General features: G+C 38.0%; 4 protein-coding genes across 4 annotated transcripts; all 4 read left to right on the top strand.

The window, feature by feature from the left end:
* The first annotated feature begins 147 nt into the window (after window positions 1–147).
* Window positions 148–2,136, top strand: LOC108953051 (pentatricopeptide repeat-containing protein At1g20300, mitochondrial). Its single transcript, XM_018827137.2, has one exon. The coding sequence runs from the start codon at window positions 180–182 to the stop codon at window positions 1,770–1,772; it is 1,593 nt and encodes a 530-aa protein (XP_018682682.2). The 5' UTR covers window positions 148–179; the 3' UTR covers window positions 1,773–2,136.
* Window positions 2,137–3,994: 1,858 nt separating this feature from the next.
* On the top strand, window positions 3,995–5,415 carry LOC135628753 (putative UPF0496 protein 2). The gene is made up of 2 exons (XM_065135641.1): window positions 3,995–4,398; window positions 4,481–5,415. The coding sequence occupies exons 1-2, from the start codon at window positions 4,359–4,361 to the stop codon at window positions 5,386–5,388; spliced, it is 948 nt and encodes a 315-aa protein (XP_064991713.1). The 5' UTR covers window positions 3,995–4,358; the 3' UTR covers window positions 5,389–5,415.
* A 994-nt stretch (window positions 5,416–6,409) lies between these two features.
* LOC135628144 (uncharacterized) lies at window positions 6,410–7,056 on the top strand. Its single transcript, XM_065134624.1, has one exon. The coding sequence runs from the start codon at window positions 6,485–6,487 to the stop codon at window positions 6,938–6,940; it is 456 nt and encodes a 151-aa protein (XP_064990696.1). The 5' UTR covers window positions 6,410–6,484; the 3' UTR covers window positions 6,941–7,056.
* A 2,713-nt stretch (window positions 7,057–9,769) lies between these two features.
* LOC135628905 (uncharacterized) lies at window positions 9,770–13,722 on the top strand. The gene is made up of 5 exons (XM_065135884.1): window positions 9,770–9,938; window positions 10,045–10,141; window positions 12,841–12,919; window positions 13,050–13,131; window positions 13,434–13,722. The coding sequence occupies exons 1-5, from the start codon at window positions 9,906–9,908 to the stop codon at window positions 13,572–13,574; spliced, it is 432 nt and encodes a 143-aa protein (XP_064991956.1). The 5' UTR covers window positions 9,770–9,905; the 3' UTR covers window positions 13,575–13,722.
* Window positions 13,723–15,107: the final 1,385 nt, after the last annotated feature.

The following is a 15,107-nucleotide window of genomic DNA, read 5'->3' as shown; positions in this document are numbered from 1 at the left end:
TATATATATATATATATATATATATATATATATATATATATAAGCTTTAATTTCGATCTGTTAAAGGCGCAAATATCTGGAATTGGGCCTAAGCCGGCCCAATTAAACCTCGTCTCTCTGTACTCTGGAAACAAAACCCTACACCCCCGCTCGTCCGCTGCTGTCACCAACCGTTGGCCATGGCTTTCCTGCACACACCAAGAAGGCCTCCTCGCTCCTCCCTTCTCCCTCTCCTTTGCAAACCCCTCTGCACTTCTCCTTCTCCGATCGACTCCCCCCCCTCCGACATCACCATCGCCACCGCTTCCATCTCCCCCACCGAGTCCAAGCTCCTCGATAACCTCCATGTCCTCATCAGGGACCACCACCGCGACAACCCCCACGTCGCCCCGTCTGCCGCTCCTCCTCCCCCTGATCTCACGATCCCGTCCCTCTCCTCCTCCTTCTCCAACCTCTCCCCCTCCCCTCCTTCCGCTTCCCTCGCCGCTCTCCTCGTCGACCGCTGCGCCTCCCTCCGCCACGGCATTCCCTTTCCGCAGGCCCTCGCCTTCTTCAACTGGTGGCTCGCTGCGTCGCCCTCCTCCTCCCCTTCTCCTGCCTTCGCTGCCCCCTTCATCGAAATGATCGACCTCTGCGGCAAGCTACGCCACTTCGACATTGCCTGGCACCTGCTCGACAAAATGCGCGCTTTGGGAATCCCCGTCACCAATCAGACGTTCTTCACCTTGATCCGCCGCTATGTTCGTGCTGGTCTCCCGGAAGATGCCGCCGAGGCCTTCCGCCGCATGCCGAACTACGGATGCGAACCCGAACCCAGTACATTTGCCTCCCTCCTTGCTGCCCTTTCAAAGAAACGCCTTGCTGCTGAGGCCCAGTCTCTCTTTGACGCCCTCAAGCACCAATTTCCTCCTGACGTTGTAATCTACTCTTCACTCGTCCATGCCTGGTGCCGTGCCGGTAAGCTCGACGAGGCCGAGCGTGTTTTTGCCGAGATGGTGGCGAATGGAATTCCACCAAATGTGTATACCTATACTGCTGTGATTGATGCAATGTGCCGAGCGGGACAGATTCCCCGTGCAAATGAGCTTCTTTGCCAGATGATTGACGCTGAGTGTTCGCCCAACGCAGCTACTTTCAATAGCCTGATGAGAGCGCATGTCAAGGCTGGGCGGTCGGAGAAGGTGCTGCAGGTCAATAACCAGATGAAGCAATTAGGGTGCGAGCCTGACATTATAACCTACAATTTCCTTATTGAAACCCACTGCAGGAAGGGCCAGAAGAACCTCGATGCTGCCCTCAAAGTGCTTAACCAAATGACTGCAAGAGGGTTCATCCCAACTTGCCACTCCTTCAACCCCATATTTCGTTGCATCATAAATCTTGGGAATATTAATGCAGCACACAAGCTATATGATCGGATGAAAGAGCTTGGATGCAAGCCGAACACAGTTACATATAATCTGTTAATGGAGATGTTTAGCAAGGAGAAGTCGATGGACATGATGCTGAGGATGAAGAGGGAGATGGTGGAGGAGGGCTTGGAGCCAAACATTAACACATATGGGGTATTGATCACAGCATTTTGCGAGAGAGGACATTGGAAGCGAGCTTATGGGTTAATGAAGGAGATGTTGGAGGAGAAAAGTCTCAAGCCAACAGCTCCGGTGTATGAAATGGCGATGACACTGCTGAGGAGAGCAGGGCAGCTGATGAAGCATGAGGAACTTGTGGAGAAGATGGTTGAGCGTGGATTCATTAATCGACCCTCGTGATGGCACAATGTGGTACTGACTGATGATCATCTACGAGCAACTATAGCTTGTCTACTGGAAAGCAGTATCATCTCATTAAAAGGCAATTCACGGGATATGCTCTTTTATTTTATTTATATCCAAGCAGAGATTTCATGAGCCATGCTTTGTTGTTATATCGTTGAGTACTGAATCATAAGAATTAGGCTTTAGCAGCAACTGTAGTTTTTTGTATGCGTTTCTACTAGGAAGAAGTGTCATTCTTTTAGAATGCAGTTCGTGGGGTATAGGATTTTGGTGTCTTTGTATCCAAGCAGATTTCATGAGCTCATACTTTGTTGTGATATATCAGTGAGTGCTAATAAGAACTAGGCTTTTACAGCAACTATAGTCTGTCGTGGGTGTTTCTACTAGGAAGAAGTGTCATTCTTTTAAATTGCAATTCATGGGACATAAGATTTTTGGTGTATTTGTATTTTGTTGTTTTATCAGTGAGTACTAATAAGAACTAGGCTTTTACAGCAATTTGTTGTATGTGATTCTACTAGGAAGAAGTATCATCCTTTTAAAATGCAATGCTTGGGACATAGGATTTTGGTGTTTTTGTATGCAAGCAGAGATATCATGAGCCCATATTTTGTTATTAACCGTCAGTACTTAAAATAAGATGTAGAAGAAAACTAGCAGCCTCCAATATATGACATATGCCTCTGGGAAGATGATGCTGTATATAGGGCAATGTTCTTATCTTGCATTGGATATTACATGTTATGAGTTTAAATTTTATATTGGATCCTTTCTTAACAACTTAAGCTTTTAAGCTTTTGTAATTTATGATGACCCAATAAAAATATCTATAAGTACATTAAATGTGATCCTTAGTTCTTAATATCTTATGTTCTAGTTTCTTTTTTCAGTTAAATACTGTGTCTTGAACTTTGTCTTTTTTTTCCATATATATATAACAAGCAATTGAGCTGCCATATATTCTTCCCTGTTGCCTATTCTGATTCATATTCTTCCCTTGGATATAACAAGCAGTTAAATGCATGGCCTATCCTTGCTCTTTGTAAGAACTGTGATCATAACATTAATTCTGTTGTTACAGTGTTTTTGAGATGGCTACGTGATACATTACAGTGTTTCAACTTCCCATTGTCTGTGATTCTTCTGATTAATGTCTCTCTCTTTGTAAGAACTGTGATCATAACATCAATTCTGTTGTTGGTGTTTTTGAGATGGCTATGTGATACATTACAGTGTTTCAACTTATGTAGACTGTTGCAGTTTTCCCTGTTGTTTTCCATCTTTGTTTGGTTTACATCAAAGATAAGCTTCAGCAAAGAGAACTCATGGTTGCATGGACCTACAAGTTGAAAGAACAAATAAAGGATTGCATCATGCTATGTTCTGGAGTTTGTTAGATTAAATTGAAAAGGCCAAAAATAAATCGTATATATATATATATAATTTATTTTGTGTGTGTGTATGTGTAAGTTGAATGAATCCAAGTCAAAAATATTAGAATTAACATATATGAGACTGAACAAAATATATTTTGTAAGGTTAAGCTATTAAATTGTGATTAATGAACGCTTTTAATGTCTAGCAACATAAGATTATTTTATATATATTTTTAATTTTAATTTTATAATATATACTTCATGTTTAATAGAATAGCATTGCAGGAAGACATCTGAACTCTCATACAAAAATAAAGATCTTTTTTATTCATGAATTGCTACAGGTAATTAAAGTTATATTCATGAAACAAAATTTAAAGATCTTTTTTTTTCTTTTTCTCTTCAAATACACCTTGTACTCGATCAACTTAAATTGATTTAAGATGCACTTCAATTTGATCTAAGATAGTACGTACGCATAGGAAAATATTTACCAAGTTAGTCCCAAGTACCTAAATAGTTAATCAAACTGGGATTTGACTTTATCCCTCCATCCTTAATTATTCCTGATGTGAAACAGACTCTATTCAACCCACTTAAATGGAATACAAACTCGTGAGTGCTCCCACCCGTTCGTCGTGTCTACCGACAACGATACCGATGCCATGTCATCGCCAACTCATCAGGCGAAGAAAAGAACAGAACAAATCCAAAGAGAAACATCGCAAGAGATCTCCGTCACCGTCATCACCTAACCCTAAACATGGCTCGTGCACGCCAAGACAACCCCCCCCCCCCCTCCCTCCCTCTCGAGCTCAGTATCTTCGTGCCGGAAGTGAAGCCACAAGCCGCGGGAATCTCGTCGTCGCGTCAGCGGACGAGGCGCAGGTGGCTCCACATCTCCAAACTTTGAGGTTCGTGACGCGTCCTTTTCGCCCTCCGATTTCGGTGGCGCGCTGTGAACTCCCACGATTCTGTCCTCCCGAATCTGTCCGTGTTTGTATGTACGTTGTCGACGTTGTGTGCTGTAGTGGTGTCTGCAACGTGTATGCGAAAATGACGGCGTTTGCATTAATATCTTGGAGACAGGGACGAGCACGAAGCCTATATCCCCTCCTCCTCCATCTCCTCTCCTCAACGTACAGGGAAGAAGGCAGCACCTGCCTCTGGTCCATCACCACCTCTGCAACGGAGGAAGCCTAGAATGTTTCCCTCCATGTCTCTGCTCTGGTACCGTATCAGTGGTGAGTTCATGGGTTCGCCTGTATCAACCTTTCTTGTGTCTATCTACCTTTTTCGTGTCATCGCTAACTTGTAATCTTGCAGGTGAACCAGTAGAATCACATACGAGGAGCAGCGGCAGCAGCTTCTCCGCTACCGAGGAGTGCTGGCGCTCTATCGGAGGCGATAACGCATGCGCCCATGGCGAACCGTCACGACGGCCGGACTACACGCTCCTCCTCGAGCCAAAACAAGACGCCCTCGCTGCGGTCATACGCAGCGCCCGGCACCGCCTCCCCTCCCTCCTCCCCGACTTCTTCAACGCCACCCTCGGCGCCAGCGACTTCTGCGGCTCCCTCGTCGAGTCCATCCGCCGCGCCCGCGTCGACCAGATCGAGCTCCACGAGGGCTTCCCGGTCCCCGACGCTCGGCGGCGGCCCGTGACGGCTACCCTCCGCCGCCTCTCCAGGCTCCACAACCCCTTCTCCGACTCCGCACGGCTCCAGTTCGAGAGGATCCACCAGGCGTTCGACCCGCTGGTGCGGCGGCTCATACATGCGCACCGCCGGGCGATGCGGCGGCTGAGCCATGCCGACTTGGCCGCCAGGGCCGCGTCGTTCTTCGCCTGCGGGGTGGCCGTGACGATCCAGGCCCCGTTCGCGCGCGCGGAGGCGCAGCTCGGCGCCGCCGCGAGGGGAGCGTTCGCGCTGGACCGGGACTTCGACACCATGGGCAGCATGGTGAGGAGGCTAGGCGACGAGATCGAGCACACGAGGAACGTGATCAAGCTGTTCACCGACGACGGTGACGACGACATGGGAGAAGGGCTGATGCTGAAGGAGGTGGCCAGGGAGCTGCAGGTGAGCGGGTGCGAGTTCATGAACAAGCTCGCGGAGCTCGAAGAGCACGTCTCCACGTGCTTCCTCAACATCAACAGGACGAGGAGGATGGTGATGCAGGAGATAGTGGCTCACCAGCAACGACAGATCTATACAACTGAAGCCTTGGATTAGGCTCTTTTGAGTCCTTACCTCATTTTGTTCATTTGATGTGTATTTTTTAGTTGATTTCAACTGTGAATCTTAATCATGGTATATATATACCTCATAATTTTTTTAATATAATAATAGTAATAATAATAGTAACAATAATATAAATCTATCTCAAATAGTTAGGACTTTATTATTAGTATTATTATTACTGTTTTATAATAATAATAGAACATAAATTGCCTTAGTAAGATTAGTGGTTTCATTTTTAAGTGTGCAAAGAGTTATTCTTTAGATCTAAATTTACTATAAAGATCAACCTAATTTTAAATCATCATAAGTATCTCTGGTGAAGATCCAGAGAAAACTTGACTGATAATTTTGTTGAGATTAAGATGGAAGTGACATGAATCCAAATTAGTTATTCATCCTCTTACATCCCATATATGACTAAATTAAGGGTTATTCGTAATCAAATTAAACTTTTTTTTTTCTGATAAGGAGGGGATAAGAAAATATTTAATTTTTTGTTTTATATTTGTTATTTTTATAAAATAAGTTTAAATTTTTATTTTCAAAAATAGTATTATTAATATAAAAAATAGTACTTGAAAAATAGATTAATTACACATTATCTTTTGTAATTAACTATATTTAGTATTCTACTTCTTATATTTTTAAAAATAATATTAAGATTTTATAATAATAATAATAAAAATATTTAATTTCGTTTCTATATATGTCGACTCTATTGATGGAAATACTGTACTCATTAATAAATTCTATAGTATTTTCGATAACAAAATTGATGATTTATAAAAAATAAGATTAAATATTTTACTTTCATAAATATAAAAAAATTAATATATTTTTAAAAAATATAAAAACTAAAAGTACTAAAGGTAATTAAATGGTGAAGTAATATGCAGTTAGCTCACTCGAAACACAACCAAACTGGCTTAACACTTCCTATGTTTTGACTAAACTGAGTCGGGGTCGCAAGGGTTATAACGCACCGCGAAGTACCACAACCCAGCCCCCAAAACCCCCTCATCAAAACCCTAGCTGTCGATCAATCGTATCATCGAGCCGTTGGCCGGAACCCAAATCCTTGCCCAAGATGGCGTTCACGGGGCGGTTGCGCGAGCTGATGAAGAAGTACGGGAAGGTGGCGCTCGGCGTCCACCTCTCCGTCTCCTTCGCATCCATCACCGGCTTCTACGTCGCCATCAAGAACAACGTCGACGTCGAGTCCGTCTTCGAGAGGGTCGGCCTCTCGTCGGGCGTCTCGGAGAAGGATCGCGCTGCTGATACCTCCTCATCCTCCTCTTCCTCTTTCCCCTCAGTCGACGCTGTCATCTTGGACGGCGTTGACTCTTCGGCGCCGAGGGAGGAGCAGCTGCAACGGAGGAGGAACAGGACGGCGGAGCTGGCGGCGTCCAGCGGCGGAGCCCTAGCTCTGGCGATACTCTGCAACAAGGCCCTGTTTCCGGTTCGGGTCCCGATAACGATCGCCCTCACGCCGCCGATAGCCCGGTTCCTGGCGAGGAGGAACCTCCTCAAGAATCACGTGTGATAACTCTGCCCAAATCTGTGATCCTTTTCACCTTGTGCTTCTTGATTTGAAATGCTTTTGGGAAGTAGACATGCTGAGTTTATGAATAGAAATAATGGAAAGATTGCATTTTGACCTGCTTCTGGTTTCAACTACGAGTATTTGTTGTGGTTTTGTTCAGTAATGAATACCTTGAGCTTTCATAAGTGTTTGATGTGAACATTCAGTGTCTTTGATCTCATTTCTTTTCATCCTATTAGGTTGTTAATAGTTGACTCTTATCAATATTAAATGCATTATAATATGAGTATAGATTGTGATTATGAAGTACAACAAAATCTAGTCTCATTGCATGCTTTTGCTTGGTATAGACTGTGATTATGAAGTACAACAAAATCTAGTCTCATTACATGCTTTTGCTTGGTATAGATTGTGATTATGAAGTACAACAAAATCTAGTCTCATTACACGCTTTTGCTTGGATATATTGTTGAGTAAATATGGCAAGGATACTGGTTGCACATTAGATGTTAAATCTCATTCACAATTATGGATGAATAATAGCACTTAAAAGGACATTTTCATATTAAATTTCTGCCTTTAGTGTGGGTATCCTCGCTAGTTTGTTATCGTGAATGTAATATTTCTGAGGCTAATTTTACTAGTCGTCTTCAGGATTATTTTTACTTGACTTTCTATTTCTACCTCCTCTCTTGTATTTCATTTTTCTTTCTTGTTGTGTTAAGATCACTTGGAATAATTGTAACTAAATAAAAGTTCTATCTCAATAAGTATTGTAAACGATGTTCTTTATGTGTGTTTGCCAAATTCTTCAAGTTTCAACTTATTCTTTTGGCTTTAGCGTTGCTTAGGAAGAGTATACTAGCAAAGTGTGATGTAAAAACACTTTCATATTTCATGTGACTACTACCTATAGTTTCTTGAGAAGGTGAAAACTTGTTGTCTATTTGTCATGGTCTTTGGTCCAGTCTCATGTGGTTTACTTCTCTAGAGCTAAATGTTCTGATAGTACCGGTGCTACAGGAAAATGTGGATGTCTGCAATTTGAATTAGGAATGTGAAAGAGCATAATGAAGGTTTAGTGATATGTAAAAAAAATAGGTTAACTCCTAGTTGACTTGATGGGATGAAACTCGTGTAGGTGTGATTCAACAACATTTCATATTTTATGTTGTAGTAGTTTCTTAATAAGGTGAAACTATTCATCTTCTAGTTGTCAAGAAGTTTCGTATGCTTGGTTATCTAGAGCCAAATGTTGTTGGAGTACATAAGGAATAAACTTGAAATCGGATAAATTACTGGTACCGCTGGAGAATATGGATGTATGCATTATGAATTAGGAATGTGAAAGAGGATAACGAAGGTTAAGTGCTTTGTCAAAACAATAGGTTTAACTTCCAGTCTACTGGCCAGCGATGACACTTGTCCTCTTGTGTATCATCAGAAAAAAATGCCGTTTTTTCTAGTTCTCAAAGGAAACAAGTAATCTTCTTATTTTCATCCCAAGGCCATTTGCGTGGATAGACAGATGGACATGGGCAGTGTAAATGGGATGGAGCAAATTTGCTCAGGACATCTCCAGCTTTGAGAAAATTTGCTCTGTATCTCATAACATGTTTTAATTTTCAAGTTGGCAATTTCAGAGCAGGTGCTAGTTTTTATTCCTTCTTGGTCAGCCATGTAAATCTGGTTCCCTGAAATTATCTGAATTTTGAGCTGTCCTCCTGGGTGGAATATCCATGTCGTACATCTGAGGCTATTCCAAAATGATCTTGAAAGTTGTAATTGTGTGAAATTTGTTCTTGTATTGCTGACTGGCTTGTGACAAAAGAGGGAAGATAGATAGTTTGAACCTCAAGAAAGCAGATGTTCTAAGTTGCTACAAAGTTAGTAGTGTGGAAGAAGAGGCAATGAGTGCAATAAAACTATCTAATTTTTATTGCACTTGTTTTGTTTGTTAAGACTGCTACACCACTTAAGGGCTAATTAATGATTATTTTTTGAAATTAGTTATATTTATTATTTCGGTTTTCATATTTTCAAAAGTTAATTGGGATCTTTATTTTTATAAAAGTAAAATATTTAATCCCGTTTGAGTTTATCATTGAGATTTTGTCTTACTTCGATTTATTACTAAGTATATATAGTATTTTTATTAGAAAAAATATGATTAAATATTTTATTTTTATAAGTTTAGAGATCTTAATATAATTTTAAAAATATAAAAATCGTGATATTAAAAATAATTAATTACATGAGCTAATATATAATTAGTTCATCATTTAATTATATATATATATATATATATATATATGATATGTGTGTGAGAGAGAGAGTAAAACAGTATCATCAGAGAGAAATTAACCATTTTCGATGCCAACATATCTAAATCTAATAATAACAATTCATTCAAGTTATTTTTCGGTGTCCACTCGAAACTAAACACGGGTAAAAAATAAAACCTAATTATCATCAAATATCAATCGTATTGGGGAGAGAGAGAAATTTTCAAAAACATTATGTTTAAATTAGTTCGACAATTCCTATCTATCCTATGAGATTGTACTTAAAAATTTTTCTTATTACAATTTAAAGATTGTACTTTGAAGAAACTTTAATATTATTTTAAATTCATTTGGAAGCTCTATTTCTAGTGATTATATATATCTTTGAATATTTAAAATGATATATGCTATACCAAAATTTTGAGGGATAAATATGTGATTTGGAAACCATAAAAGGATAGATATGTAAAACCGCCTTCAACCGGAGTCCAAAGCACACGTGGCATGAGGCGGACGGGTCCAACCCGTTCCATCCCAAACAAATCTGCGGTCCGCTGCTCCGGACAAAACAGCGACTCCTTAGACTACCAGATCGGCCCAGGTCGCGCCCCAATCTCCGCCTTCCCTCGCTCCTTCCGCCTGCACGGCCACCGGCGCCGCCACAAGCCGGTGCGGAGAAGATGATCGTGTGTGTCGCCGTCGTCGGCCATCAGGTAACATCCGTCTCCGTCTACGTATATCCCTTTTCCGCGCGGCTGCAAGGGTTAGAACCCCCCCTCTTCCTTGATCTGACGTATTTGATCTGTCTGCGGCCCACAGAACAATCCGCTGTACCTGCAGAGCTTCACGGAGGCGGACGACGCGCTGAAGCTTCACCACATTGTCCATTGCTCCTTGGACGTCGTCGACGAGAGAGGTTCCCCTTTTCCTCTTTCGTTGGTACTCGCTGATTGTTCTACTGATTTCTTATGCCCAGCGTGCTTAACTGGTCGTGGATCTAACGAAGGACTCGTCACATAGCTATGGTCCGTTTGGAGTGATCTTGGTACTCAATGGTTGGTCGGATACGGCATTAGACATAAGTTACTGTGTGGTGGTGGTCTGGATGTAGATTTGGTCTACGAGTAATGGGAGAGTCTTTTATGTTGTTGAAAGAGGCCATATCATTTTTGCTTGAGTAGATGACAGTGTTGGTTGGATATTTTCTTGTTAAGAAAGTTTTGAGCTCAGTATAAGAGAAGATCAAGAACTCATAAGATGGTCATAAGCTGTATCCTTCATGACGAGAGGATCGATTTCACAACTTGGATTCTGCCTATATCATTGTTTTTCTTGTGATTCTAACAAAGACTAGGATCTATTTTTGTAGTACCAATTAAGCTAGGCAATTGGATCTTGGAGAAGATTGATAATTGCATAAGATGGTCATGTCTCCTGGATGATAAAAGGATCGGTGATTCGTTGTTGGAAAACTAACAATTGAGTACTTTTACGAGTTAGGATATTTTTGTTAACAAAATCTGAATTAAGCTAGATGATGCAGTGGATATTTTTTTATGGTAAAGTTGTTGACTTATGGTAAATTAACATTTTTGTGTAAAGTGAAAGAAACCACTGAGTTTCACTAGGATTGGTTCAATTTGATCTAGTGAGAAATTCTAAGTATGTGTAAAGAAACGTTGACTCATATTTCAGCCAAAATTTTCTTATACGTGCCTATAAGTTTCTTGTATTTTTCTATTATCACTTTATGTCCAGTCCTTGCTGAAGCATACTAGAAGCAATTGCTTTTTCTTTGGAATGTTTTCATTTTACTTAACATCATGAAGGATTTGTGGTATTGACTCTTTATCATGTACATGTTTTGCATATTGCTTCTGTTTTTTGCCTGTATTAACTTAAACGCAGATGAACACTTGCTTTCTGAAAACCTTGGGCATAATATCACTTCTGTATGTAAGTTACTAAGGTTCATTCTTCTGTTCATGGCCTCATATAAGAATATCTAGTACATTGATTCTTCAAACTGTTTGTCACTTCATTTAGTCCACAAGAATTCCATATACTTCTTACATGGGGACATCCTTCGTTGTTGATGGAACTGAAGAACTATTTTGAGAATGCTAAACATCCTCGGATTCTGAATTCTTATTATGGATGACATTTACATGTGTATCCTGTTAATAGTTCATTTTGGTCTATTGAAGAATCATTAGTGCATGTATTTTGATTCACATATAGGAAACACTATAGTGTTTCATATCATTTCAGAAACAAGTAGCCCTCCCAGTCTAGTGATTCACATAATAATATACTTACCAGTTTGTAACTGAAACTCATTAGATGGTCAGAATTCTGTTACACATGATGAACTCGTTAATCATATTACTTGGTTAATGGTTATTATCTAACTCACATATTCACCATTCTGATATGGAAACATCTTTTGTATGCCCTAACACCTAATAAGGCCTGCTCTTTTATTATAGATAATCCTTGATTCTTCTGAGACATCATCATGCATTCGACATTGATTGCTAACGTTTATTGTCATAAGTTTTTCATCTTTGAATGTTGTGGATCAGTTGCATATATGTGGTTGTATACTTAGAATCATTTTAAATTGTATGAATGATAATACTATTCTGATCAATCAGCAAGGACAATCATCCTCAGTTTGTAAAAAGTTACCCTCAAATGTTCCAATTCAATCTTTTAAAATTCTATCTATCCAAGAACAATGCAAGAAATGAGTCTTAGCCTAGCTTCCATTTTTGTTGTGAGATCATCTCTTTCCACTTTCAGTTGAGGATCTCTGTTATAATGCTAGGCATTCAGTAATTTGAATGTCTAACCAAACAACTAATACTAGGTACAAAATTCTCATTTCTTGTTAACACTAAGTACAATACTGCTATCTTAAATAATTAGATTGTTTTTTTTTATTCTGTGCTTGATGTTTTTAGGCAACATAGTATGATATTGTTTGTCAATCAGTCAAAGATTATGACTTCATATTATTATCCATATCTAACTGAAGCTTACTGTGGTTTGTTTTTATTGTTCTTTAAGTTGTCTAATGTTAAAGTTTTACTCTATTTTCGTACTCTAGGTTTCACTTGATGCATCAGTTGCAACATTGCTATATTGAAATGCTTAGACAGAATTCCCAATACAGTGTATCATATGTGAATGATCCCTTGTCCAAAGCTTTTATTTAAGCATATATTATAAAACATATATATATACATATATACATATATATACATATATACATATATATACATATATACATATATATATATATATACATATATATATATATATATATATACATATATATATATATATATATATATATATATATATATATATATATATCCTTGTTAAATGATCTTTTGTATCTTCCCACCAAAGGTTCATCAAACATCAAGAGTTGCAAAAGTTCCTATCACTTCTTTAGACTTACCAACAAGAATACCTTATGATCCAAGTTTCCAACCATACGGGCTCTTCTCTTATAAGTACTCTGAAATTGCTTTGTAGGAGCTGCTTAATTGTATAGTTTAATATGAAATCATAAATGACTTTGTGAGTTCTCTTTCCTTTTGGCAGTGAACAACCCAAAGAAAAGTGGACCTACATTGAATGAGACATTTCTTGGTATGTTATATCCAACAGAGAACTACAAAGTGTAAGTAATTGTAAGATTTTTTCTTTTTGATTTTACACTGCTTATGCATCCTTTTTAACATCCATCTGTTTATGAGGCTTAGTGGTTTTTCGTATCTCTGTTTCCGTTCTTATTGTTCTGCCATTTACAGGTATGGTTATCTAACCAACACAAAGGTGAAATTTCTTATGGTTACGACTGATCTAGATGTCAAAGATGCAGATGTCAGAAGTGTAAGTTTTTCACACATGATTTCTTGATTCTATATTTTTTGCTAATCCTCATCTGTTTATGAATTTGATTTGATTCTGTAAGTTTTTTCCTGATAGTCCCATAATTATAAGCGGGAAAAGTTGCATATGCTTTAAAAACATTACAATTGCCTTTTTTCCCCCTTCAAAAATCATGTATATGTATATGCTTACATATAACCTAACAATTGTTTACTTCTCTGATACATTTGCGTCATCTAAGTAAATCATCATCAATGCAATCAGTCGTCATTATCATCCTAAGTGTACTTTTTTATGATCAGTTCTTTAGGAGGTTTCATGCTGAGTACGTGGATGCTGTTTCCAACCCCTTCCATGTTCCAGGGAAGAAGATAACCTCCAAAGCCTTTGCGGAAAGAGTCAGTGGTATCGTCAAATCGTTCGGACCCGTAACCACTGGGTAAATGGCCTTTCTTCTGCGTCGATTAAGCTTGTGAAATTTGAAACAATTGGAGTATATGCTCTTAGTTTCTTCTGTTCCATGGTTGGTTTGTGTGGTTTTGACCAATATATTTCAACCATTGATATACAAATATATGTTGTAGAATTTCACATTTTGGTTATGCTCACAAAGCTTTCACCATCATATATTAAAAAAAAAAATACATAAAGCCTGTTTCTTATATAAGTTTTTTTCACTTCATATATGATTTTTTTTAGATGATTATGCTCACATTGCTCTAATCATCACGGTCTCATTTATCATTCAAACTCTTGACCACTCGAACTATTATTATGTGGGATAAGTATGATCATTTGGATAGTTAGTCAAAATCCAAAATAGAATAGATGAAATATATGGATTCTCTTCTCTGTAATTTTAAAAGAAAGTGGATTATATTTTCTTATTCTCACTTATACAACTTAAGTTGGATTAGGTTACTTAATAACTGGGTTTGTGATAAATATGAGAAGAAAATGGATACTTGGATCATTATATGGAGTTCTGAATCATGATAATTATTGGTTCATTTCTTTTTGCATTGAAAATACTCTTTTTCTGAGTTATTTTATTTTTATTTTTTTTTAATCCTCTTTGTTTCTTCAACCTATTTTCTTTATTTTAAACCAAAGATGAAATATTCATTTCATCAGTGGATTTCATTTGACTTAGAAAATGATAAAATACAATGGTATTCCATGAATCATATTCTATTAGAAAAATACAACTACAGAAATAGTATGGTTACGAAATTAGAGATTCATATATAGATCACTTAACTATTAAACCATGTTTGTTGTTGTAGTATTTGCATTGGTAAACAAAGGACAATATCATACATTGATAAAAAAAAAACAAATATCAGAAAATTAAATGGAATTCGAGTCCCACCAACAAATGAAGTATAAAAATGAAATGAATTAGCAAATGAGGATAGAAATGTGTATAAATTCATTTTATGAGAATAAAATTGTTACACCGACTCTGAATTCATTATAACAATTAGCAAATAATAAGCTATACAAATTTTAATCCTGTCACGATTATTATTTTGACAGAAATTAGTGTAGCAAAATTATATGAAAACGAATTTAAATATAAAAATATAATTGTAATAAATAATTTGGTAATAAAAATTAAATTATATATATCACAATTAAATTCATTTTATGAGAATAAAATTGTTACACCGACTCTGAATTCATTATAACAATTAGCAAATAATAAGCTATACAAATTTTAATCCTGTCACGATTATTATTTTGACAGAAATTAGTATAGCAAAATTATATGAAAACGAATTTAAATATAAAATATAATTGTAATAAATAATTTGGTAATAAAAAGTAAATTATATATATCACAAGAAATATTTTGATAGAAATTAATATAATAAAGTTTTAATTTGAATATAATAAATGAAGAAAAACTATAATAATTAGAGATGCAGGGTATCGATCCCCGCACCTTTCGCATGCTAAGCAAGCGCTCTACC

The sequence above is a fragment of the Musa acuminata genome, chromosome BXJ3-1 (genome assembly GCF_036884655.1).
Source record: "Musa acuminata AAA Group cultivar baxijiao chromosome BXJ3-1, Cavendish_Baxijiao_AAA, whole genome shotgun sequence".
NCBI lineage: Eukaryota > Viridiplantae > Streptophyta > Magnoliopsida > Zingiberales > Musaceae > Musa > Musa acuminata.
Note: the sequence above shows the minus strand (reverse complement) of the source record. Positions and strands in the feature narration are given on the sequence as shown.